Below are 25,760 nucleotides of genomic sequence, written 5' to 3'. Positions count from 1 at the left end.
AATGATCCTCCCCTGCTCCCACCCATTGTCTGTCTTCAGTATTTAGACTACAAGCACTGCAGGGCATGGCTTGTCTCTTACTGTGTGTATGTACAGCACTCAGCACAAGGCATCTCAGCTGGGGCCTCTATCCAACAGCAGCAACACTGTGATTGAAACTTAAGCAGACTGCTAGACTGAAATTAGCGCTGGGGTGTCCCTTCCCAATGGCCCAGAAGGCAAGAGCGAAGAGGACAAATGGAGAGCATCTACTGCCCCCCCCTTACACCCCAGCATGACCTCAGACTGATCTTCTTACAAGAATGTCTTATCCCTGAAATTTCTGCTCACCAACTGCTGTCTCCTTAAGGGTATAAATACAACATTTTCTTGTTAGAAATCTGATCTACCTGTAAGAAGGCAACACAGCTTCATAAACCTGGGCTATTTTGTTATTTGACTCAACTAAGGTAGGAGCTAATGTGAGCAGGAGGAGAATCAGGTGTCATTTTCAGACTGTTAGCTGCTATGATTCCCTCTTAGTTTCTCCTGGTGTTCATCCCTTCTCCCCACTCCCATCACCATTAGCATCTCTATGGTATCTTGCCCTTTCCTGTTTTTCTGCTCGATTTAGTCAGATCCTGCAATCCTCTCAGGCAGAGCTCCCTTTTGATTTTAACAGGCGCTTTTTGCCTGAGAGACTGGTCTCAAGTTCAGGAACTTCCTTCTCCCTGGACTATTCCCAAAAGCTACTACTTTCACTCCTTCTGCATTCTGTTCTCCCCTGTAGTATGAAATCCCTATGTTCACCGCTTTTATAGGACTATGATAAATCTCTTACAAAGTATGCCTTGTGAGGTTATCAGTTGAAAACTCATAATTTGCTAATCATTATTGTCCTGGTAAAATATGTGTGGCAACATTGGATGTAAAATTACAAGATTCTACTGTATATTACAAAAAGCAGCCACAAACCAGTTCCCCAAAGACAACAGGCTAGCCAATGCCTCAACCAGGTGTCAACAAAATCAAACGTGCTATCACGTGGTAAAATGGTCGTTCTTTGGAAGGAAAAAGGATATGGATGAAGATTTACATTTTGACCAAAAACAGCTGGTGGTTTCCACCCACATGGACTTTCTGTCTCCTGAAACTCACCTGGAGATGATTCTCAAATAAGAGAAAAAACATAAGGGAGGGCAAACGCCCCCACTGATCTCTCCCTTCACCTATACTCATGGTATCAATTACACTTGAAGGACAAAGAAAGCATCTTTGGAATGGGGAGGGATTCTCACTGAAAGAGTTTGTCAGTAAGACAAGTCAGTCAGTAACTTGTGGTGAGAGAGATTTTTGTTTTGAATTCGCTTGTTACATTAGGTATTAATTGTGTTTTACTTTTGCTTTCTTGAAACCAATTCCAACTTTTATGCTTGTCACTTAAAATCTATCTTCCATAGTTTAATTAACTTGTTTTATCATTTTATCTAAACCAGTGTGCTTGGAATGAAGTGTCTGGGAAACGCCATTTGAGGTAACAGGATTTGTGCATACCATTTTCTATTAATAAAACCACGGACTTTACATGAGCTTGTATTGTCCAAGAGAGTGCTGGGCAGCACAAAACGCACATTTCTAGAGAAAAGTCTGGGAGTGGGGATTTGCTGGTGTTGCTCTGCAGTGTAAATCAAGGGTGACTGGCCATAGCACTCATATAGTATAGCTGGGAGTGACTTACTTGCTAGAGGCTGGGTGTGAGCAGACTAGGAGTGGTAGCTTACACAGCGAAGCAGTGTAAAAGACATCCCAGGTTGGGGAACTGGGGGGACACCACTGTTCATCAGTCCAGATTATACCCTGGGTAATGTCACATTCACGCCTCATATAACAAACCCAGAAGTGACAGTCAGGACCCACGGGTTCTATTCCCAGCTCGGTCACTGACCCGCTGTGGGTCCTTGAGTGTATCGCTTCCCCCATCTGTAAAATGGGGGAATACTTCCTGGCTTTTGTGAAATGCTTTGAGAAGAAGCTGAGGAGAGCTACAGAGGCAAGAGTTGTTCCCAGCTACAGCACCTGTTCCCATGCCCTGTGTTCTGTGCTTGTGGCTCCAAGGACAGAAGACAGTGGAAGGAAAATGGGTGATGACATGGTCCACAAGAAGATCACTTTCTCTTTCAAAGTGGTTGGTGGACTGAGAATCAAACTGTTTCACCAAGGAAACCCCTTCCCAGTAGTGGATACATGTAACTGTACAAGTACAACTGTCTGGCCCCTCTCTAGACTTCTGGCAACAGCTCCATTACAGCTTGGGTTTAAGTTTTAGCAGAGTAGACCGCTGCCATTTTGGATCTGGGTGCAAACCAGTGGGAAGAGCAAACGTTTGATAGAGGTCTCTTCAAAAGTAGCAGGATGACTCCAGGAGTGGCATTTTCCCCTCAGCCATTTCCCCAGATACCCACCACCGGGCCAGAATGGCAGACAAGACAGAGCTCAGTGCCTGGGCTGTGTTTCAGAACCTGCCTTCTCTCGTGCACGCACCTCCATGAAAGCACCCACAGGGAAAGCTGAACAGCCTGGAGTGGGTGAGCGGAAACATCCAGTCACTTGCTGGATTTCAGCAACAGGCCAATGAGATGCACTGCCACTCAGCACCGTGGAAGGAGGTCTCTCCTCCCATACCATTAATGCTGCATGGCAAACAGACAGAGTACCTTCACCAGCACAAGTAACCCCGGTGCCCCCTCTAGCTGCTTACCCTACTCTGTGACTGCTAGAAGAAGGGGACAAGTCGGAAATGCTGCCCATAGAATAAGCTCTGCCCACTCAAGGCATCCAAATGCCATGCTACTTGCAGTAGACTGTGTAGATGTTCAAAATAGACGCCATTAATGAGTGTTTGGGAGCCGCTGGTCCTGGAACCCACAAAGGGGAAGGCAATTCTTGATTTAGTCTTAAATGGAGCACAGGATCTGGTCCAAGAGGTGAATATCACTCGGTAATAGCAATCATAATGCAATTAAAATTTAATCTCGGGGGGGGGGGGGGGGGGAGGGGAAGAAGAATACCAAAAGAAACCCACCACAGTAGCATTTAACTTCAAAAAGAGAAACTACACAAAAATGAGGAAGCTAGTTAAACAGAATTTAAAAGGCCTGAGGTGTCAATAGAGGAGGTTTTGGAACAAATGGATAAATGAAACAGTAATAAATCACCAGGACCAGATAGTATTCAGCCAAGACTTCTGAAGGAACTCAAATGGGATATTGCAGAAATACTAACTGTGGTATGTAACCTCTCAAATCAGCCTGTGTAGCAGGTGACTGGAGCACATCCGATGTAATGCCATTTTTTAAAAAAAGGCTCCAGAGGCAATCCTGCAATTCCAGGTCAGTAAGCCTAACTTTAGTACCAGGCAAACAGGGTGGAAGCTATGGTGGGGGAGAGGGTAGAAAGAGTATTATCATACACAAAGACAAACACACTATGTTGGGAAAGAGTCAACGTGGCTTTTGTAATGGGAAACCATGCCTCACCAGTCCCACTCTATTGGAATTCTTTGAGGGTGTTAACAAGCAAGTGAACAAAGGGTGTACTTGGACTTTCAGAAAATCTTTGCCAAGATCCCACACCAAAGATTCCTAAGCAAAGTAAGCCGTCATAGGATAAGAAGGAAGGTCCTCTCATGGAACAGTAACTGGTTAAAAGATAGGAAAGAAAGAGTAATAATAAATGGTCAGTTTTCATAGTGGAAAGAGGTAAATAGAGAAGTTGCCCAAAAATCTGTACTGGGATCTATGATGACCAACATCATAAATGATTTGGATAAAGGTAACAGTGAGGTGGCAAAGTTTGCAGATGATAACTATCTTGAGTAATTTTGTAAGTCCAAAGTGGAGTATGAAGTGTTCCAAAGGGATTTCACAAAACTGGGTGACTGGGCAACAAAATGGCAGGTGACATTTCATGTTGATATATGTAAAGTAAAGTGCATTGAAAAACATAATCCCAACAACACAAACAAAATGATGGAGTCTAAATCAGTCGTCCCCATTCAAGAAAGATCTTGGAGTCATCATGGATAGGTCTCTGAAAACATCTGCTCAATGTGCAGTAGCAGTCAAAAAAGCTAACAGAATGTAAGGAACCATTAGAAAAAGGATAGATAGAAAACATAATGCCACTATATAAATCCATGGTACCCCCACATCTTGAATACTGAATGCTGTTCTGCTCACCCCATCTCAAAAAAGATGTATTGGAATTGGAAAAAGTACGGAGAAGGGCAAAAAAATGATTAGGGGCATGGAACAGCTTCCATATGAGGAGAGATTAAAAAGACTGGACTGTTCATCTTAGAAAAGAGATGACTAAGGAGGATATGATAGAAGACTAAAAATCATCTAAAAATCATGACTGGTGCGGAGAGAGTGAATAGGGAAGTGTTATTTACCCTTTCACATAACACAAGAACCAGGGGTGGCTGAATGAAATTAATAGGCAGCAGGTTTAAAACAAACATGGGAAGTCCTTCTTCACACCGCATTCATTGGAACTCATTGCCAGGGGATGTTGTGAAGGCCAAAAATATAACTGGGTTCAAAACGGAATTAGACAAATTCATGGAAGATACGTCCATCAATGACTATTAGCCAAGATGGTCAGAGATGCAACCCGCTGGTCTGGGTGTCTCTAAACTTCTGATTGCCAGAAGCTGGGACTGGATGATGGGGAAAGGGATCACTCGGTGATTGCCAAGTTCTGTTAATTCCCTGTGAAGCACTTCGCACTGGCCACTGTCAGAAGACAGGATACTGGGCTAACAAGACCATTGGTCAGACCCAGTATGTCCATTCTTATGTCACGCAGGCTCTGCTGGGCTACACTAGGTTCCTGAGGTTTAGCCCCTTCTCAACTGCAGGAGGGGAGAAAGTGATGGCCCTTTCCCAACCATCACCCAGCCAATGGGAGGACAAGGAGGCTGTGAGATCTCTTGACTATGATCCTTTCTTCTCCTTTTTTCCAAGCTGGGAACTTGAGTGAAACAGTTCATGTTAACATTGAAATCAGCATCATGGGGCATTTGAGTTAACACGTCACTGAGAGGGAAAAGGGCAGTTCCATACCTCTGGGAGCTATTGTTTCAGGCTCTCTGTAGACTCAGGCAGGCATTGCTGCATCTCTTAACCTGGAAAATTTTCAACCACGTGTATCTTTGCAGGTATAGGGGATAGAAAACGCCCTTTTATAAAAAAAAAAAGTCAAGATACTGGAACACAAGATGGCAGCTTGGCAAACACACTAGCTCCCCCATATGTGATGTACTGGGCAAATCACTTCTCCTTTGTGCCTCAGTTTCCCTTACCACCCTGTCTATGTCTCATCTTTCTATAGCATAAGCTCATCATAGCAGGTCTCTCGCTATGTGTATGGTCAGCACCTAACCCAATGGGACCCCGATGTCAATGGTGCCTCTAGGCACTACAGCTCTACGTGTAAATAATAAAATGCAGACCAGATGCCTACCCCTGTGGAAGCATCATCTCTGAGCAGTGCAAGCCTCCTCAAGCAGCACAGTCCAGGAGCTAGAATAATAGGGACTAGGAATTCAGAGCTCTGGGTTCTCCCCACCTCAGCCCCTGACCGAGCAGTTGAACAAATCACTTCACCTTTCAGTCACTCCACTCCCCCTATTTGTAAAATTGGGACACACACCAACTCACCTCTTCTAGATCCTGGGATTAGCGGCACTATTGCAGTGGCATATGTAAGTATAATTTAAAATGGGCCCATCTCAGGTGTTCAGGAGGGAGCGCCTCAATGGGTAAGTCAATCCTCCAGCCCACTACTGCTTTCCCAGAAGCTAGGAGCATGCAGGTAGTGGGAACTCCACCCTCAAGAGAAAATATTCTGTCTGAGCAAAGCTTCCCCTACTCCCTCGGTGACACGGGGAAAAGCAGCTTTACTGTGTGAGCAGCCTCTCAGCTGTGTCCAGATACTGGGCAGGATGGGTGGGTGGTGGAGGATTTGTACCGAGAACATGGCAACTCAAAGTCAAGGCAACCAGCACAGACATTCAGAGCAGCACGCCTTCCCTCCAGAGGTGAGGAGCAGGCGTCAGCGATGGAGCAGCATGAGAAAGGAGTTAACCGATGTTCAGAAGGCAACATTCTGCTTGTAAAGTCCTCTGTCCTCTGAGCACCAGGCAGCCGGGAGCGCACATCATCTCGAACAGGAGGACACAGAGTTTGACGTTTAATTGCCGCTTACCATGGGGGGTGGAGGGAGAAGGAAAGGGAGAGGCCCAGCAATCAAACCCAGGGACAACTCCAACTTGGCTCAGCAGCACAGATCTCCCTCCATGGCTGCAGTTTTGATAGTCTCGGCTCCAAGTGGCATGTGCTGTTTAACAATCCTGTTCTATCTCTGCGGCAGAAAGCGCCCGGCTGTACCAGAGCCCTGTACGGAAAGGCCTGCACATACGGGAAGAGTCACAAGATATCAAGTATCAACAGAGAGAGGCAAAAGACAAGCGAGTCCTGGGCTGATGAAGTGCATTCGCTTTAAATTAAAATGACGGCTGGCGAGGGGATGCGTGGCACATTGCTTATCTATTATTGATGCCGTTCTCCTCTTCCTCCTCTGCATATCACACTGCCAGGCTCAGCCACTGCATGCAGAATGCCACTACCGTCCTACCCCGGAGGCTGGCTCACACATCATGGGCTGCAGCGAGAGCAGTCTCTGACCTTAGGAGTCCTGGGTTCAAGTCTTCCTTCAGTTACAAGCTAGGTTAGTATGGTTGGTCTTAATTTAATCCCCAGGGAATGGCTATCTGCAGTGCTAACCATCACGCAGGAGAGAGAGAGCCAGGTCTGGAACAAGGGGGAGCTATGGCTGGTCAGGACTGAAAGGCAGAGGCAGAACTCAGTCTTGGAATACCGAAGAGACGGCAGGTCACTAGCCAGTGCACCGAAAGGATAGCATGCGAGTCCAAAGCAGGGGCTGTTCCACCACAGGCTAACGCTGGCAGAAGAGTTTGCGAAGTGCCCACTTGTAAGGAATGCCCAGCTCTATCCGCTCCTTCACTTTAGAGGGAGCCTCAAGTCCACCCACAGCACACAGCACAGTCACTATTGGGGAAGTCAGAGAGAAAGTCTGCCGGAGTCATCAGAAGCGACTCAGCCTACCTGAGAGGCCACAAACAGACAGCGTGAGCCAGGAAAGACATTTCAAACTCCTGCACAGAGAGCACAGTGGAGGGAGGAGGAGAATGTGCTTTCTGCAAGGTGAGAACCCAGCCCACAGGAGCGAGAGGGCGGCAGGTCCTGGAACAGCTTGAATGCACTCCTCCTCCGCCCGCCCCCAGACAACTGGAGCTGGAGCACAGACAGGGCTGCGTAGCAAAGGCAGCAGTTCAAGTACGTTCACTGTGAGAAAGATGAACTAAAAACCAGCTCTGAGCTTGCAGCTGCTGGAGCAATAAGCCTGTGCAGGTGCCCAGATGAGCACTGATGGGGGGTGGGAGGGTCTAGGACCCAGCAGTGAAGTTCTCTTTGCAGGTGATGCCTGGGCCCACTTTTACCCTCCTTCCCAAACAGCCTGACACGCCCTATTCCAGCACAGAGTGTTCAGAGCCATCGTCAGCACCTGAACCCCCACAGAACAGCCAAAAGGGAGCAAGTGGGGGACAGAAAGCAAGGGGGACAGTGATCAGAGGAGGATTTGCCACCCACCCACCCACCCACACACCAAGACAGGGTGGCTTTCTTGAAAAGCCAACTTTGGCTCTCAGCACTTCAGGGATAGCCCATCCACGTCAGCCCTGATAACACTGACAGGAACCTAGGCAGCAAGTGGCAGAGGAACTCGGCCTGCCCTTACCTTGCCCCCATCCTCCTCCTCTTCCCTCTGGCTTTACCGGCTCTGCAGCAGAGGAGCAGCTCTCCCCTGCGCCTGGCACTCTGCCTGCTCTGCCGCTGAAAGGATCTCTGTCATGCCGCACGGCCCTGTGCCGGTTTACGGAGTCTCATCCCATTGCGCGAGCAGGTCGCGGAGTTCAAATCATTAATTTCTGTGGCAGAGAGAGTGTGACAGACCCGGCGCTGACATGAATAATGATGGGATCTCCAGGAGAGGCCAAGCAAAGCTTGCAGCTTAATCCTACAGTGTCATCCCCACACACAATCCTCACACTTCCCCTCTCGGATCTTTGCGAAGCGTGGTCGTTGCAGTGCATGGTGCTTTGCACCCTGAGTTTCACTCTGGGGCTTGCTCACCCCCCCACCCCAGCTCCTCCCTACAAAATGCCCTTCGATGCAGCACTCTGTTGCAGTGGCCATCACGTTCCACCTGATTTCACCCAGCCGTCACTCAAAGCTCCATAAAGCTGGCACACGACTGCTGGGAAGCACCCAGTTTGCACAGACCCAACTTTGCTCGGCAGGGAGTTCCATAAGAGAACCTGAATCTGGGGCGGCAGGAGGCTGGGAGAAATACACTCGATCTAACCCACAATAATGTGAATCTGTTTCACCCACGTGGCTTCTCCTCACCAACGGAGAACATAAAACGAATGAAAAATGCCGGGAGAAAAGCAAGGACATCTGGCTGGTAGGTACAAATGCCCCACTGCCTCTTGGTCCCAACTCTCTCACAAGATCATGCACGCTCTGCATCAGCAGGACGTGGGCGTGCACCACCCCCTAGCACAGTGGTGCGCAAACCTTTCCAGTCGTGTCCCCCCCCTTACCATTCATGGAGTTTGTTGCTCCCTGCCTCCATTATTTGTAATTGAAAGTAACCTTTTCTGTGCTGCCTTCAGAGCTGGGCGGTGGAGAGCAGTGGGTGCTGGCCGGGGCGATCGTGTTGTTTGTGGCGCGGGAGGACTATTTTTTTTTAATCCCGCTCCCGTCCCACTCCGCCACATCCACTCGATTTTTATCCCACTCCTACTATTATGACAGCAGGTCCTGCGAGACCGGGGGGGTCCCAGTTTCTTCATGACCTCCCCCCCATACCGAGCACCTCTTGCACCGTCCCCCGTTTGCACACCACTGCCCTAACACACCTACTTTAGAACTGGCCCTTGCCCTGGGAAGGATTTCCCTCACCCTTGATGGAAGCACTCTCCATTGTCTGGGGCCAGATCTTCCACATGTGGGGATGTAGGAAGGACTCCAAATACACAGCAGCTCTCACAGTCCTGGATGTGCAGCCTATTGATAGTTAGTAAACTCAGGAGCAAGAGAGAATAGAAAAGGAGGGCTTGGTGGGAGGCGGAAGAGAATTCCTTCTTTTTTCCCCTTATTTGAACCAAGAGAACGATTCAACACAAAAGGTGACAGGAACTGGGGGGTTGTATGGACCCCAGCTAAGGTCCTTCCCAGCAGTGACTGAAAGTTGGTGCTCGAAGCTTTCTTCTTTTCCTAGCAGATAAGTTAATAAATCCAGTCTGACCTTGGAGCCGCTCCGTGCTTGCTATGAAGGGGATACTGGAGTCAGTGCTACGTCCAGCTGGGGATATCCTATCTGCTTGGACCATTTTGCTTATTAAAAAAAATATATTATTGACTGGGAGTTTTAGATAATTGGATTTTAAAACAAATGTAATTGTTTATCCTCTTCATGGCATGCAATGAATGCAAGGCTGCAACTCAGAATTCACAGAGACCTTTCCAAAGCTAATACAGCGTGGATTCCTGTTTGTCCTCAGAGGCGAGGCGAGGGAGACTGAAAGTGAAGTGTGAACAGGGTCAAGTTAAAAATAACCATCCTTAGCCTGAAGGTGGTACCAATTAAGTGAACGGGAATTTTGCCACTGACTTCCCACAGGAGCAAGAGCTAGTCAAACAGATTTTCTCTTATTTAAAGCCCTTATCTAGGTTATTAAACCCTCAGATTATTCAAATAAAAAAATTCTGACAAAAATCTACCTTTACGTTTGAGGTTTCACTTCTTTTGTGTGTGTGAGCACTGTTCTCAGCCTGGAAAGTGAAAATACACTAGTCACTTTCACTAGGGTTTCTCCTTACCTGCAAGTTTCTTGCACTAGCAACGTTCTGCAATGCCTAGGCTTGGAGACCCTCAATGGGAATGTTTGTTTAAAGGGCATTTCCATACCAAAGAGAGACTCTGGCCTTGTCTATATTCAAAATTACACCCTCAGGGTCGGTCTACACTAATCAGTTAGGTTGACCCAGCTATGCTGCTCTGGGGTGTGAAAAATCCAGACTCCTGAGCGATGTAGTTAAGCCTGGGCTGGACAGCACTAGGTTGATAGAAAAATTCTTCTGTCGACCTAGCGCTCACATCTCAGGGAGGTGGATTACCTATGCCGACGGTGTAGATAACGTCTGCCCTGAAGCTGTGCTGCTGTAGCGTTTCAAGCGCAGACAAACCTTTCGTTAAACCAATGAGAGTTTTAACCGATGTATTTAGTCTTGTGCAAAGCCTTGTGTTGTCACTCGTAATTCAATTTCAACTTGGCTTGTATCAACTGATCTTCCCTGGAGCTAAATTGGTATTAATTAGCCAAATTTAAACTGAAATAAGAACATCCACATAGGGGTTTTGATTTGCTCAACTAATTTTTTTTTTTTTAAAGCACATCTTTAGTTATACCCGTGTAACTGACTACATCCAGGCCTATGTAAAAAGGTACGTTCTTACTAAACCGATCTGCTCTATCCAGTTTCAGGTGTTCAGTTTAGTGACTGATGAAAGGTTTGGTTTGGTTTTTCCCCTGCTTTCTACTCCCCTTAGCTCTGCAGAGTGAGCACAGCTAAGAGACAGAGCTGCAGTCCATCCCTCCATATGCTTCATCGGCACAATTGCTACATTCCAATCACTTACATCAGTGCAAGCCTGCGTAGCCGAGGGCACAGCTTGGCCTTCAGGACCCACGCTATTGGTGTTGATGGGGGACCTCAGGCTGACACTGCAGGCCTGGCAGTCAGGAAGAATATTTTTTTACTATGAAACCGAGCATTGTTCATCTGGTCATCGTGCAGAAACAGAAGCTCATGGTGCTATTTTCAAAGAACACCATGCTTGAAAGAAATTGGTTTCCACTGGAATTTGTTTGGATTTAAATTTCATGGAGATGTTATACAGGGCTGTTTTAGGGTCACATTTGACACAGCGGGGTCTCTTAAGACGAGCTTCCACAGAGGTGAACCGATGGATTTGGAAACCCAGCATGCCGGCAAGAGCCAAGGTTTGCGCTCCTAGCCATTCCGATGCCCAACCAAGTCCATGGTGCAAAGACTATATGGGGATAACAAAATCAGAGTAGATCTTGGGCCATCCACTGTGTCATCTGTAGTCATCTCTCACCTGTGCTTCTCTTTCTTTGTGCAGCACTCCCGCCCATTCAGAGTTCAGTACCAGGAATACCCATGCAGGGATGTAACACTTAATGCTTTGTTATCACCCCTTGTTTCCCCACTGGCTTTTCTCTTCTGGATTTTTTTGGGGGGAGAGGGGGATTTTGTTTGAGTGGCTGGTTTTCTAGTTACTAAGCAGAGTCTGGCTTCATTTTCCATTATTATCATACAGTGTCCCAGGTAGTTTTGAGACTGGCTGTTTAAAATTATGACATCTAAACCAGTGATTACAGAATATTTCTGTAGTTACTTCAATGCATCAAAGGTGCCTATCACATACTCTAGGGCTCAGACATAACACACACGATTAGCACCAGGCTCCTACACAGGAGTGCTTTATCAGCGACCTCTGCAGCTCAGCAGGACTGGCTGGGATCATGCAGCAGGGGCAGAGAATAACCCTTCAGTGCAAGACCAGTATGCTCCATCCACAGTCCCACAGCTCTGGTCAGGTATGAGCCCAGCTGCCAAAGAGGGACAAGAGAGAAAAGCCTTCCTTTCCCTGTCCCTCTGCTTCCTTGGGCGGGAGGAGCTCTGACCAAGGAAAGGAGGAAGCCAAGGGGAAACACTCTAAAATGCAGGATGAGAAGAGACTCAGAGCTAAGGGATGTAGCGTGATGTGGTGGATAAAGGTACTGCAACCCGAGTTCTATTCTCAGCTCAGCCACTGATGTGTTGCAGTGCGATGTGGCCAAGTCACTTCACTTATGTTTCCTTAAACCACCCCCCCCCCATCTCTGTCCTGTCTATTTAGACTGCAAGCTCCTTGGGGCAAGGACTCACTGGGTTTGTACAGCACTTAACACAACAGGGCCTTGATCTCTGATGGGCCCTTTATACACATTTATACAAAATAAATCATAAATAAGGTAAGATGGAGAAGGGGATTTAAATGCAGAAATAAGAGGAGAGGCTCAGACAAGGAGCTGAGGACAAACGTCTGCAATACAAGTGACAGTCCAAACACTGGGCTTCCATGATTTTTTTTCCAAGATGAGCGTGACCCTTCAGATTAGAGTTTGAGACACTGTATTTCATTCATAGCCCAATGAACTACCATATATGAAAAGAAACAGCCTGTTATAAAGTGCCTTGTGTGCATCCCCCCCAGTGCTCTCTAGAGACATTGGCATCTCAGCGTTTACCTCACCCTGTCAAAATCCTGATCTGAGTCCTTGGATATCAGCTGCACTCCCATTCCAGCTTCATCTCCCTGGCCCTTCCTGGGCCCATCTGCCTGATCAGCTACCCTGCAATAACATTCTTCTGCAAGCACTTGTCTCTTTTAAACGTGCTTAAACTGGGAGCACGTTCCACACATCTGCTACTATCTGCATAAACAAGCATCTCCTGAATGCTTCCTACGGCTGCTTCCCCGGCTGCTAGCACCATTTGTTGCTCTGAGGATGTCTTGAGAAAGTTGATTCACTGCCCAGTCTAGGTAGAACCTAGGTGGATGGACTAAAATGTATTCACCCTGCTCTTTTGGAGATGCAAATTGAGCACTCCAGTTACATATTTTAACAGAGGAAAAAAAAAAACCTGCGAGACTAGAATGCTACAAAGTGTTTAATGTATTCAGAGTAACTACGGTAGAAAACATCAAGGCCTCTACTGAGACTGGCGCAAAGTTATTAGCATAACAGGTGTCTTTGTCACAAGAATGATGCTTTAAAGACAAATCCCCAAAAATTAATTCCCTAAATGCAAGAGCACATCGTTAATTACACTTATCGCAAGGTTTTACGCTGTCTTGATAAAGGATGGGAAAATGAGATGGATGCTTCTTTCTCAACCCCCAAAAAGTTGGTTAATGGAACATTATGGAAATTTTCAAACTGAGCTGGAGATGCTATTGACAGCACTAGAAGGAGAAGACCGCAAAACTTACTTCTTGCTTCACTCAACCATGCTGCTGAAGAAAGATTTCATCTGCTCTTTCCCCCCTTGCAGTACTTCTACTCGCCCACCTCATGTCTGTGGAGGATCCATTCATTTCTTTCCATGTCCTATAAAAACTTCATGAGTGTCCGTGCATGTCAGGTGGTGGAGGTGACGGCGGCAGAGGGTAGACACTTTAGGGCTGTTAACTCACATAAGAAGTGAACTGGATTTCTGTGCCCACCTGTGCAAGGGTCAGGTGCTGACCCCATGGGAAAAAAACCGATGCCCATTCATGTACAGCTCCCAATCAGAGCCCTGATTTAGAAGCAGCTGTGTCCCATTAGATTCAAGGTGTTTAAGTGCTTCACTGAATAGGGGTAAGGAAAAGAGTTGTTAGCTTAAGTTCCAGTGGAATGAGCTCCTGCCCGGACCTCTGTTATAAATGCAGGAACTCAGCACCACTGCAAGTTGGACCATTAATATCTCATCCCCGTTTACATCCTCATGGGGACTTCAGTTCTGCAAAGCAATAGAAGAAAGGACTTAAATGCCCAGTTGGGGACCAGAGGAGGGTTTTAACAGGGCAGATCGCTGCAGCTCCTAGTGGCTGGGACTGCAGGATGCTCAGCCCATCTGTACGTGGGGCTATCCGTTCATTTCCCCATCGGGGACAGGACTCTCACATGGGGACTGAGAACTGGGTTGTTGGGTTTTTTTTGGAACGAGGAAGCTCATTTGTTTGAAATCAGTTCGGTTTTTTTTACAACTTTCACATAAGGATATATGCTGCGGCAGCAATTCTCTCCCTCTCCTAATTAACTCCTAAACACATCACAAGCTGGAAGTGCATGTTTTATGAATCTAGTTGACCTCCTGGTGAAGAAATGATGACACAGATGTTGTGCCTTCTTCATTACCTCATTATTCATGTTACACCATTTTTCCCCAACACAGACAGCTGACAGACGCTTGGAGGCTGCCACCAAGAAGCCTGGCGGCAGCCCAAAACCACACACTCCCGCAAGACGCGGGGGGGTGAGAGTCACCCTGCGTCTATTGGGCCCTTCTATGCAGCAGCCAAGGACACCTGGGGACACGTGGAGAAGGCTAAGCTTAGAACTATTTGGGCAGGGGGGTCTCCTTTGGGACAGCTTGTGTTCAGAGTAGAAGAACAAATGCAGAGAGCTATGGAGCCAATAGGCTATCTGATAACTGCCCAAAAGATGGGAGCGTTACGTTCAGGGATTCTGCAGGTCAAGGTATAACTTCTTCAATAAAGCCTCAGGCAGAGAATGACTTGGAGCATTTGTCCCATGCAATCTATACCACTGGACATGCCTCAGAAAAATCAGGGATGTTCTGGATCCATTCACTTAGCATGCATCTACGTACAAAAGTTGTACCACTTTAACCAACACCAGGGTAGTTAAAGCAACATCCACCTTCCCTAGTGCAGGCAGAGTTTTACCAGTATAAATAGGCTGTTGTGGGTTGGGTTAAACTTTGTTGTTATGGGTTGGGCATAGGTTTTTAACGGTGGCCTTTTGTTCGGGAGAAATGTAAAAAGGTTGATGAAACAACAGCAGAAGAACCCAAAAACACAGGCACATGGAAGAGCTTGACTAGAAGCTAAACCATGTGGCCCAAGGGGTTTCCAGTGCTACAGCTTGGATTGGTGGAGCGGTTTATCTGTGTACATGAGAGAGAAAGGGCAGACAGAGACAAATGTAACCAGAAAGCCAAACAGACAACAGCAGAAGTGCTGGTAACGTGGCCCTTATGGAAAGCTAAGAAAGGAGACTTTCTGAGCACAGTACGCTGGCTGGAAAGGCAAGTTCGGAATAGCAAAAATAGGAATGGCATCCTGCTCTTTGATTCCTTCTGTGCTTATGACAACAGGAGTTTTCCTGGCTCCACCATCAATTTCCCTTTCTAGCGGAAACAACTCACAAGGCCCCAAACTCTGGGTATCCACTTTTGTCAAATGCTCATACCAGTGTAGCGTAATCATCACATACAGGAAGGGGAATAATCATACTAGGAAAAATGCATTCACGCTAGGGGTATACCGGTATAGCTATATTGCTAAAATATCCCACATTCCCACCTACACAGTTCTATCAGGACAAAAACTGTGTATAGCTCAGACCTTAGAAGAACAGGTACAAAGCAAGGGACTCCCTCAGCCTTTGAGACCTGAAAACACCAGTGCTTGGGGAAAAATTAAAAACACACATCAGAACTATTGTGCAGGACAGACATGAAACCACACAAGGTACTTGGCCCAGCAGAGCTCAAAGGTAAAACTCAACTGAGAGCTGCATTCCTCCAGAAAACGAACTCTGTGTAGAATGAAAGTTGCTGCAAAATGGTGCATAGGTGAAATGGCAAATTAATGCACATGGACGGTGCTGAATGCAGGCAGGGAGGAAGATCCTGAAATGAGGTTGTATCCACTTCAAAAACTCCATCAACCCCTATGCAGCACCTGCTACAGCAGTAACCCCAGGACCAGACCCAGAAACAAGACTATCGGCATCACTGGATTTTAAATCACACTCACCTGTGTAATCAGGATCAGCTCCAGTGAAGTTAAATAGGTGTGAAACTGGCAGTAGAGCAAGTAGAATCAGGCCCCCTGCAACTATCCCCAGACTACACTTCACAGCAGGCAGGAACAGGTTGCTAAATCAGAGTGAAAGGTTTAAGAGCACACTTTATGCCCATCTCTGAAGCTGGCAGAACACAGCCCCAATGATGGATCATTAGGGAAACATCAGGATACATAAGGACAGTAATAAAAATGGTAACATATAAATAAGAGCTCAAATGGAAAAAAAATCCACTGGGAGAACTGGATTCCAGCAGCTGGCTGGCTAATGCCAGCGCCAGTCAGGCAGAAAGTGGGTGTAGGAAATGTGATGAGGCTGGTTTGCCTTTTATTCCAGACACTCATGTATTCCCCCTAGTAGGGAGAAAGGAAGGAGATGAAACAAGGCCATGAATTTGCTCATTACGTTTCCCTGAAGACAATGAGAGCCCATTACATTCAAGCAATAACCCCAGCAGAATCAGCGGATGAATTTGTCTATGCAAACACACACCCGCATGCACAGTGCCAGCGTCAGGATGCACATGCACCCCCAAGGCACTCCTGACGTCAGTGGAATTACTCCTCTATCAGCAGCATCAAGGATGGCAGAATCCAGCCCATAACATGTGTGACCAAGGTCCTTCTGCCACTGGCAGGCTTTAGAAACTGCTGCTTTACCAGTTTCTTGGAATGAACCTTTGCACCAGCCTCATTTGTAGAAGGGTTTTAGCCTCCAGGCTTCGGACAGTGAGTTGACGCACAGGTGGTGTTTACCTAAAGCACATACCTACCTGGAGGCCATACACCTGGGTGCATGCCTCATCTCCTTCACCTCCCCAGGGACCTTTTGTTCTTCGTGCTACTTCCCAAACACGGGCTCGGACCCTCTACAATTCTTGTGGGTTTGAGCGGAGCTAATTTACCTCTTTGCTTCCCTTCTCTCTCCTCCACCATTGGGAAGATTCATCCCCTGCCTCCTTCCGCTCAAAGAGGGATTCATTATTACCTTAGAATCCATTTCTCAGCTTCACCCCAGGGCCTTACTGTAGCCAAGGGAGAAGAATTCTGCCCATTGGGGTTTGGCTTCAAACATTCCTCATGAGCTTGCCTCTTGCCAGCAGACAACGATGAAACCTCCTTCTTCTGGGAGGTACCACTGCCTTCAGATTCAAATCATCAGGAACCTGAATCCATCTAGTCTGTGAGCTGTACCCACCCATGTTGGTTTTGGCAATGGGATCTGCCTTCATGTCAGTGAGCATGTGAAAAATGATGCTTCACTCCAGCTAGTCGGGAGACTTGGGAGACCTGGGTTCAAGTCCCGGCTCTGCCATAATCTTCCTGTGTGACCTTGGGTAAGTCACAGTCTCTCTGTCCCTCAGTTCCCTAAGTGTACAATGGGGATAACAGCCCTGCCCTAACCTCACATGCATGTTGTGAGGATAAATGCCTTCGAGATTGCAAGGGGCTCAGATACTACGATGATAGAGGCCCCATGAAGTACGATAGATAGATAGTATGCTCAGCCGAAGTACTGAGAACCAAACAAGCTACATTCAAGAGATTAAGCATGCTCCTTCCACCAGCTCCTGCAGCGCTTCCCCTAGAGTCCCCTAAATAAGACCCATCTCCAAGCCAGATGCTATTAAAAGCAGCTCTCGGCATGGATTTATAATAACCCAGAACGATAATTAAACAGGGGAACAAGCTGGAGGGGAAAAAATGAATCGTGTGTTTTGTTTAATTCAGCAATTTACAGGGCAAGAATAATTAGCAGTTTTAAATGTTTTGACACAAGCAGCCCCAATAATCATGATAAATCATATCAGGCATATGCCCAGATCCTTGAAGTGACAGATGACAAACAGAGCAGTGACAAGACGCTCCATCATGCAGGGAATCATTGAGTTAATGGAAGAATTATTGCTTGTGAAATCCACTCCAGTCCTATTGTGGGGAACATTCCAATTTATCAAAGCCAAATGAACATTAATTGCTGCAGCCTGGTAAGTTTTCGAGCCGTTGTGACCTTCATTGAATTTTAATCCAAAACAGATAAGATTTACTTCCACACAAGAGGAAACAACACAATTAAACCCAAATGACAGCTAAGATTATGGAAAAAACATAACAGGCATAATGACAAAAATATTGATTCTTTTCTACTTGACCCTGTGCAAAAAAATAAAAGTCCTGCATTACATATTTCCCACCCCCCCCTCTTTTCATTCAGCAGATGAATTTTGGATACTCAAGCCAAGACGAAAGGGGTGGCAGACAGTAATAAAGAATGAATTCCCTCTAACTGCTGTAATTAATGTTATGTCTCATTGGGGAGAGATTAGGAAAAACAGTGAGGGGGGGGAAAACAAGTATTATTTTGCTATTAAAGATGCCCTTGAGCTGAGGAACATTAGCAGCAGACGTTAGAATTGGGTAATTGCTGCACTGTATTCATGGCTTTTACAGAAAGGGATGATTACCCCCAATAAACAGAAATATGGCCATGTGTACCCATCAAATCTATCACCATTCATAACCTTACAAGCAATCCACAAAGTTTATCCATTCCTATCAGGAGCATCTCTTACTCTCCATTACCACCTGTTCTGGGAGCTGAGCTCCGGTTCTCCCTACTTGGTGTCCCTTCCCCCCCAACTCTCCCTCAGGGAAGTCATTCAGTGTAAACACAATTAGCTGAACTTAAAGGATTAAAGTTTCTCGCGCTTTCACTTCATTAACAATATAATGCAAAAGGACCAAAACCAAGAACACCAGAAAATTCTAAGTAAAGAATAAAGGAAAATCAACTGTGAAATATGCCAAGCACTATTAAATTTAAGATGTGATTGGATCACTCCTGCATCTCATATGCACTGCACCATCCTCACCCCCACCTTGACCTGTGCTCTGCTCCCCACTCAGACCAGCACCGCATGAGCTCCCCCTTCTTTCTTGATTCCCTCCTGAAGTTTGCCTCCCGACTTCAAAAATGGATTTTACCCTCTTTACCACAAGTGCAGCAAACCCAGGACATCTATCTGCAAGCATCTCAGCCTCCAGGATCTGCACACTCCAGCTACCAGAAAGCCAGACAGTGCATAAGCACCGAGATCAACTCAAATCCAAAATAAAAATGTTTCTTTAAGGTGGCGTTCAGATTGGAAACGTGCGTTGAGCCAAACGAACAGAGCGTCTTTAGAGCGCTGCCATCCAATCCCACCAAACACTTGACAGTCAGGAGAAGCAGATATTCCACAGTCAACCTTTACTCTGGCCCTGTATTCCACCATGCTGAAATTCGCACACAGAATGTGGACACAAGTAAAGTTAAATAGCACAGCTCCCTAAATCAGATTGAAAGATAAACAAATGCTCTGATGCTGTCTGGGCTAGGGGGATCTTTTAGGATATGATTTAATATCAATATTGCAAAATTACAATACTTTGTATGAGAAAGGCCATGTCAGGTACCATTAGAAAAGTTGTAAGTTGCTAAATATGATGATATTGTGTGTGTGTTATATTTGTATTGGAAGTTATGAATGTGTTTGATGTATCTGTATTTCAACTTGTGTGGTGTTTCTGGGCGACACCCCAGATGGGATAGCAGTAGCAATAAGCCTGCTTCATGGCTCATTAAGGGAACTCAAAAGGTACAAGGAACACAAGAAAAGAACCCAGGGGCTACACCCTGTGAGTCATCAGGACTTGCCCAGGTGACCGTGGATTCCATCTTGTTTCTGTGACTTTCCACAAGCCGCATGGCAAAGAAACATAAAAGCCAGCTGCTCCATCCCATGTTATCTTCATTCCTGCTTTCTACCTCTGGATCAACTATTCTACACCTGAAGCTGTGAAATAAAGGACTGAGACCCATCCAGATACTGGATGTGCACCAGAGGGACTATACAAGCCTGCTAACTCCACAGTTCTAATGAAAACCTGATACATGTGTGGACTTTCATGATGCGGACTTTCAAATCATTTGTATGTATCGGATTGCTTTAATCATATAACACCTCTCACCTTGTTTGTTTCTTTCCTTTTATAATAAACCTTTCGTTTTAGTTACTAAAGGATTGGCTTGCAGCATAGTATTTTGGGTAAGATCCAAACTTAATATTGATCTGGTACTGTGGCTGACCCTTTGGGGTCAGGAAAACATTTCGGTAAAGGGAATAGCATTTTAATAACTTATCCCTTTACTGGACTAGTTGCTAATTGGGAGCTTGAGACTGAAATGCAATAAGGGGGCTGTGTAGCTTCTTGTTTTTAGCATCTTGATAATCAGTATAGTGGATCAGAAGCACTGTTTGTGACTGCTGGGTGAATTTACTGCAGTGTTAGCCACCAGTTTGGTAGAATCTGCTCTCCTTTTGCAGTCTGCCCTGACCTGAGCATTTTCAGGTGAGCTATCCTGGGCACAGACGGGTCACACGTGCCATGCCAATTTCCTTCTGTCCCCTATGTGAACCAGGTGAGATCACAGTTATATCTAGCCTGCTGGTGAAGGGGACCCACAGATAGTGTGTGTAGAAGGGGTGGGGTCGCAGTAGCTATTTACTGCTGAAGGAATGCCTCAGAACCACTTCTGCATAGCCGTCAGGATGTCTCTCATCTATTGAGAGGGTGGGTAGGGGAGACTGGACTTTGTGGCATAAAGTGTAATGAGAGACAGGAGAGCATTTAGCAAGTCTAATGAGGGTAAAAAAATGCTGTGGTCCGAACTAGAATGGCAAAGTGGAACAGGTGATGGAGAAATCTAATATCTATGGGGGTGGCAAGAGGCTAGATACTGAGTGAGCACAGTGGCTGGGATATGGTAGAGTAGGCGGTGGATGACAGCAGAGAGGGTACGGGATAGTTACCTGACTCCCACTGGAGTTGCAGAACAGATAGAACAGGTACGTCAGGCTGCCTCGGGATGTAGGTTTAGGGCGTGTCAGGGATACGGGAGGGCATAGCTAAGGCTATGTCTAGGCTTAAAACATTCCAGCTGTGCTGCTGTCGCACTTCAGTGTAGAAACTGATTTCAGTGACAGGAGGGGTTCTCCCGCTGGCTGTAGCGAATCTGTGGGAGCTAGGCCAGCAGAAGAATTCTTCCATCGACCTAGCACTGTAAAAAGGGGATGTAAGTCGGCTTAACTACGTTGCTCACACCCCCAAGCGGCGTAGCTGGGACAGTTTAATGTTTGAGTGAAGACCAGTCACAAGGCTGCTTGAGCAAAAAACACATATTCAGATGAAAAAGTCTCTGTCGAAAAAAAAAGAGTTTCACCTGGTTTTGTGTAAGCTGTAAATTTCACATGGTTTTGAGGCAAAAACCATATATCTGCTCACATTCACTCAAACCCTGGCCCTGGTTCACTTGAAAAGTTAATGAATCTTTTCATCAAAACTGGGCAAAGTTTCAAGTTTGTAATGAAACCCCAACACTTGGGTTTCGCTCAGATCTGCTCAACTCCTCCAGGCTATTCCACACAGGAACAGGCATAGGAGTCGCCACATCAGATCAAAGCAATGGTCCCCCCCGTCCCACATCCTCTCTCCAACTGTGCTTAGTAAAGGAAGGGGCAATTATGGCATAATTTTCCTATGGGAGAAGTGTCTTCCTAACCCCAACCACTTAGTAGTTGGCTTATGCCCTGAAACATGAGAGTTTATATTGCTTTTTAAAAATTGATTCCATCTAACGTTAACGGTGGATGTTCTCATTATCCATATAAATGTCCACTCTTTTTCTGACTCCAGCTAAGCTCTTGGCCTCAATGATGTACTGTGGCAATGAGGTTCACAGGTTAATTACGCATTATGAAAAAAATAGGATTTCCTTTTAACATTTTTACGTTTGTCGTCTTTCAGTTCCATTGACCGATCCCTTTTGCTTATAAATAAGAGCATCCAATTTACCTTCTCCGTCCCCATTCACTGCTTTGTATACTTCAATAATGCCATCTTTCCTCTCCTCTCTAAAATGTCCCAGACAATTCACTCTCTCTTCATACGGAAGTCTCAATGTAATGTATCTTTATATTTGATGTCCCATCTAAATCTTTATACTTGATGTCCCATCTAAATCCACAACCCATTTCTGTAATGTATTTAGTTCACTTTCTTATATAGGTTTGATCTTTTAAGAAAGCAGAGCAAGTCCTTGTTCAAGTGGAAGACAAAAATTGAAGTAGCCCAGAATAAACTAGCAAGCACAATTCCTGAACCAATGCACTAATTCTAAGCTATCAACATGTTGGGGTTTAATATTATATATATATAAAAAAATAAAATACCAGGCATGGATTGGAGACACCTTCCTACAACTGCCTATTTCCCTGCATTCTCTGCCATGCAATACAGTTGGAGAGCACTTTCTCGAGAGCCTATGACTTGAACCCAGCAAGGCCACTCAACAATGAAGGAACAGCACAAACATAACCACAACAGCTAAGAGAGGAAGGATTTCCCAGTGGTTAGGGCATTAGCCTGGAACTTGGGAAACTAATGTTCAATTCCCAGTTCTGCCACAGACTTTCCTTGGGCAAGTCAAGTCACTGAGTCTCTCTGTGCTTCAGTTCCCCACCTGTAAAATGGGGAGACTAGCACTTCCCGTCTCACAGGGTGCTGTAAGGATAATACTGTGAAGACACTCACACTAACGTACTGATGTCTCTGTTACCAAAGATAGATTGATCCAAACTCTTGGGAAAACAAAAACTGCTTTTGCAGAATACTGCAAGTATGAGATGTGTTTTTAATGACAAACCCGCACAGGATCTGCCAACAGCTGACACTCATTTGATGGGTAGGCGTCAGCTTAAAAAATAGCATCAAGACATTAACTTGCCCCATCCACTCGTTTCGTGTCAGAATTGAACACTGGTGAGACGCGTTCTACTGACAGCGCCCGAGAGCTCCACACAGAGCACATGTGCTAGAGAGGCAACGGCAATGGTGGCTTCTGCATGAATCACCCCTGCCCTGGAGCGAATACCTTTAGAAACAAGCATAGCTCATTTTCCAGGCCCAGTCAGTCATTTGCCTCTCTCTGCCAAGGCCCAGTAATCGGGGGCAGCTTTGATGGTTAGGGGATACAGACTTTTTTACACTGGAAGCTGGATTGAGACAAACTAGTGTATCCTCTTTTTAGCACCACCCTCCCACTTCCGTCTGGCCACCAGTTGGGCTTCCCTCCCAGTGGCTCCTCTTGGCCCCCAGATCTGGCAGGGAAGGGCAGAAGGATTCACTCACCATGACAGAAATGTGAAGAATGTGCATCTGTTCCTCCACGATCTCAGAAGGCTCTTGGAGGGTGGGCGGGGTGGCCCGGGACAGCTGCTCAGCGCTGCTCATGGAGACGTGGAAATACAAGGTGCCATTCTCCAGCCACTGCTGCTTCCAGTGCACCAAGGAAATGTCAGCCACAGTCCCAGACATCTCTGCAGCAACAAAAAACAACCGAGGTTCAGCTCTTACGCTCACAGCAGAGCTGCCTTCAAATGCAAGTCTCCCGTCACTGCACAACAGCCGGACTAGAGTGAGAGGAACAAGTGTCTCTCTGGTGACTGGAACAAGGGACTAGGAGCCAGGACAACCGGGTCCTATCCCCAAAACTGCATCCAATTTGCTGGGTGACCTTGAGCACGTCAATCCATCTCTGTTCCTCATTTCCCCCCTTACATGGAGTGAGAATACTGCCCTCACTGCAGAGGCTGGGGTAGTTGTGAGACCTAATTAATTACTGGCTAAAAAGTGCTTTGAGATCTTTGGATGAGATGTTCAATAGAAACAAGGTATTTATGATAACGGTGTTTTTAAACACTATATGGCCCTTGTGATAGGGCTGGCACGTAAACTGGGTCTTTCTTTTTAGTAAGGTAGGAGACAGAACAACAGTGTGTTTGCGCACGCGCGCACACACACAAGAAATAGGACATCAGATTTCTTATGCAATGAAAGGCAGAGGACCTCATCCCTGAAAGACAAGGTCCCATGACAATCCTCCACCTGGGCAGGAGTGCAAGAATAAGTGGCTCCCAGAGATCTGAGGGGTGATCTCAACAGAGGTTTTGGTCATCAATTCAAAGCAGAGATCAGCGGGTACTCAACTGGCGGTTATCATAAATACACCTTTCTCCATGGCTAGCTCACTGGCACCGCAGTTCTGCTTGGCACAGAACAATTGCCACTGCCACTTCCTGAGCGTGGCGACAAAGCACAAGGAGACACCAGCGGAAGGCAGTGCAAATGGGAAAGCAAGCTGCTGGGTGAGAAGAGCAGATGTGACACCTGGAATGGCTCCTTTGTTAGCCTTCCTCTCCTGACATTAGTTTCTGCTCTCATGCCCCTCCTTATACTCGAATTTACACTGTCAACAGCTTGGGGGCTGAGACTGCAGCACCTTCGATTTTTCAAAAGCACCTAGCACACTTATGGCACCGTAAACAGACACCTTCTAGCCAGAAGCAGGTCCCAAAGATAGGGAGCCGGCACAACCCAGGGACAGCAGCTTGTTCCTCTGCCTCCGTTGCTGCTCGCAGTTTTGCCGTGCAGCAGCAGCAGGAAATGAAGGAGGATCCCTGGCAACCTCACAGCTGCCCATCAGTTTCTGAGCTGCAGCCATGAGCGAGACAAGTGTGGTCAGCTTCACACGGCTGCTGTCCAGGCAAACCATTAGCAGCTGCCAGTTTGCACTCAGGAAAACGTCACAGGCGTAAGGCTCTCCTAGTAGCCACCAAGCCTCCAGCCTTTGACTCTTTTCTGCAGAAATCAACGGCTCAAGGCCCTTTCACTTGAAGAGCAAGAGGAAGAAAGCCGCCTCCTGCTCTTGGGGGGCAAACGGATTTTTCTGGCCCTGAAAGCAACATGTATCTTACATTAAAAACAAACCGTCTGACCCCTGCTGTCATTGTTTTAGACCACGAGAACAACCCCGGACTCACAGAGAAGACCTCATCAAGAAATGCAAACCCTGTCCACAGGGCTGGGTTGACCTGTCTATCAGGTTTCTACCGTCCTCACGGCAGACTGGCTCCCTGGCTGCAGTGACCCGGTTAGGCCAATATTATGAACAGCCTTGCTCAGCACCTTGCTAATTATTCTGCCGACATATGGGAGACAGTGGCATGGCCACCTGAATCTAACTGGAGGACAGCTGGTTATCCCCTGCGCTCGTTAGCTCTCCTTCACAAGCACAGTGGCAGCTAGTTTTCCCACTCCGTTCTGACGGTCGCATCAGAGGATAAACTCCTGACCAAGCCTGGAATATATAACCAAGCACGCTTGCACCTCAGAGATGCATGAATTCACTGTCACGCCACTGCCACCAAAGCAGGTTTTCTGCAAATAACCCCTCCCCATCCCATCACATAAATAAAGCCGTTTCCAGGAACAGAACACCAGCAAAGGCGGCCCTTGCATTCGGCATCCTGCAAATCAAAACTCGACCCCATAGCTTACGCCCAAGGACATGCTAGGGTTAGGTAAAGCTTAAAGGGAGTGTCTCATAAAATTAAAACCCCACATTCATACAGCGCCTCTCATCTCCAAAGAGCCTCAAATGGAGTTTCCTTCTCCCATTAGCGAAACACAGCTCCCCTCTGCGAGCCCATAGCAGCTGTTTAACTGTGTTCCACACCCTATAGGACACTTCAAGGGAGGAAGTGAGGAGCAGCCCCACGTCCAAGGAGGGAGAGCTTGGAGAGGCAGAGTGTGATTTCACAAGAGGAGAAGGGAAAAGTTCCGGTCACAGCCCAACTCCAGTATGGGGAAAACATTACAAGCCCTTTTAATGAGCACAAGGAGATGGGGACCACAGTTTAAAGGTCATTTGAAAGACAGGACTTCCATCAACACAGGGTCAAAGAGCTGCCAGTCTGCGGCACTGCATCAAACGCGGAAAGTACCATTTACAGGAGCAA

General features: G+C 46.6%; 1 protein-coding gene across 2 annotated transcripts in view; it reads right to left on the bottom strand.

The window, feature by feature from the left end:
- The window catches only part of ASTN2 (astrotactin 2), a 567,068-nt gene that overhangs the window by 462,665 nt on the left and 78,643 nt on the right, over positions 1-25,760 (bottom strand). For both annotated transcript variants that reach the window (XM_067542151.1, XM_067542150.1), the window contains exon 2: positions 23,092-23,279. In XM_067542151.1, coding sequence (XP_067398252.1) covers positions 23,092-23,279 — 188 coding nt within the window. The remainder of the gene's footprint in view (positions 1-23,091; positions 23,280-25,760) is intronic.

The sequence above is a fragment of the Emydura macquarii genome, unplaced genomic scaffold, assembly GCF_026122565.2.
Source record: "Emydura macquarii macquarii isolate MOO-44397 ecotype Brisbane River unplaced genomic scaffold, CSIRO-AGI_Emac_v2 contig_691, whole genome shotgun sequence".
Taxonomy (NCBI): Eukaryota; Metazoa; Chordata; order Testudines; family Chelidae; genus Emydura; species Emydura macquarii.
This window is presented reverse-complemented; position numbering and strand designations above follow the sequence as displayed.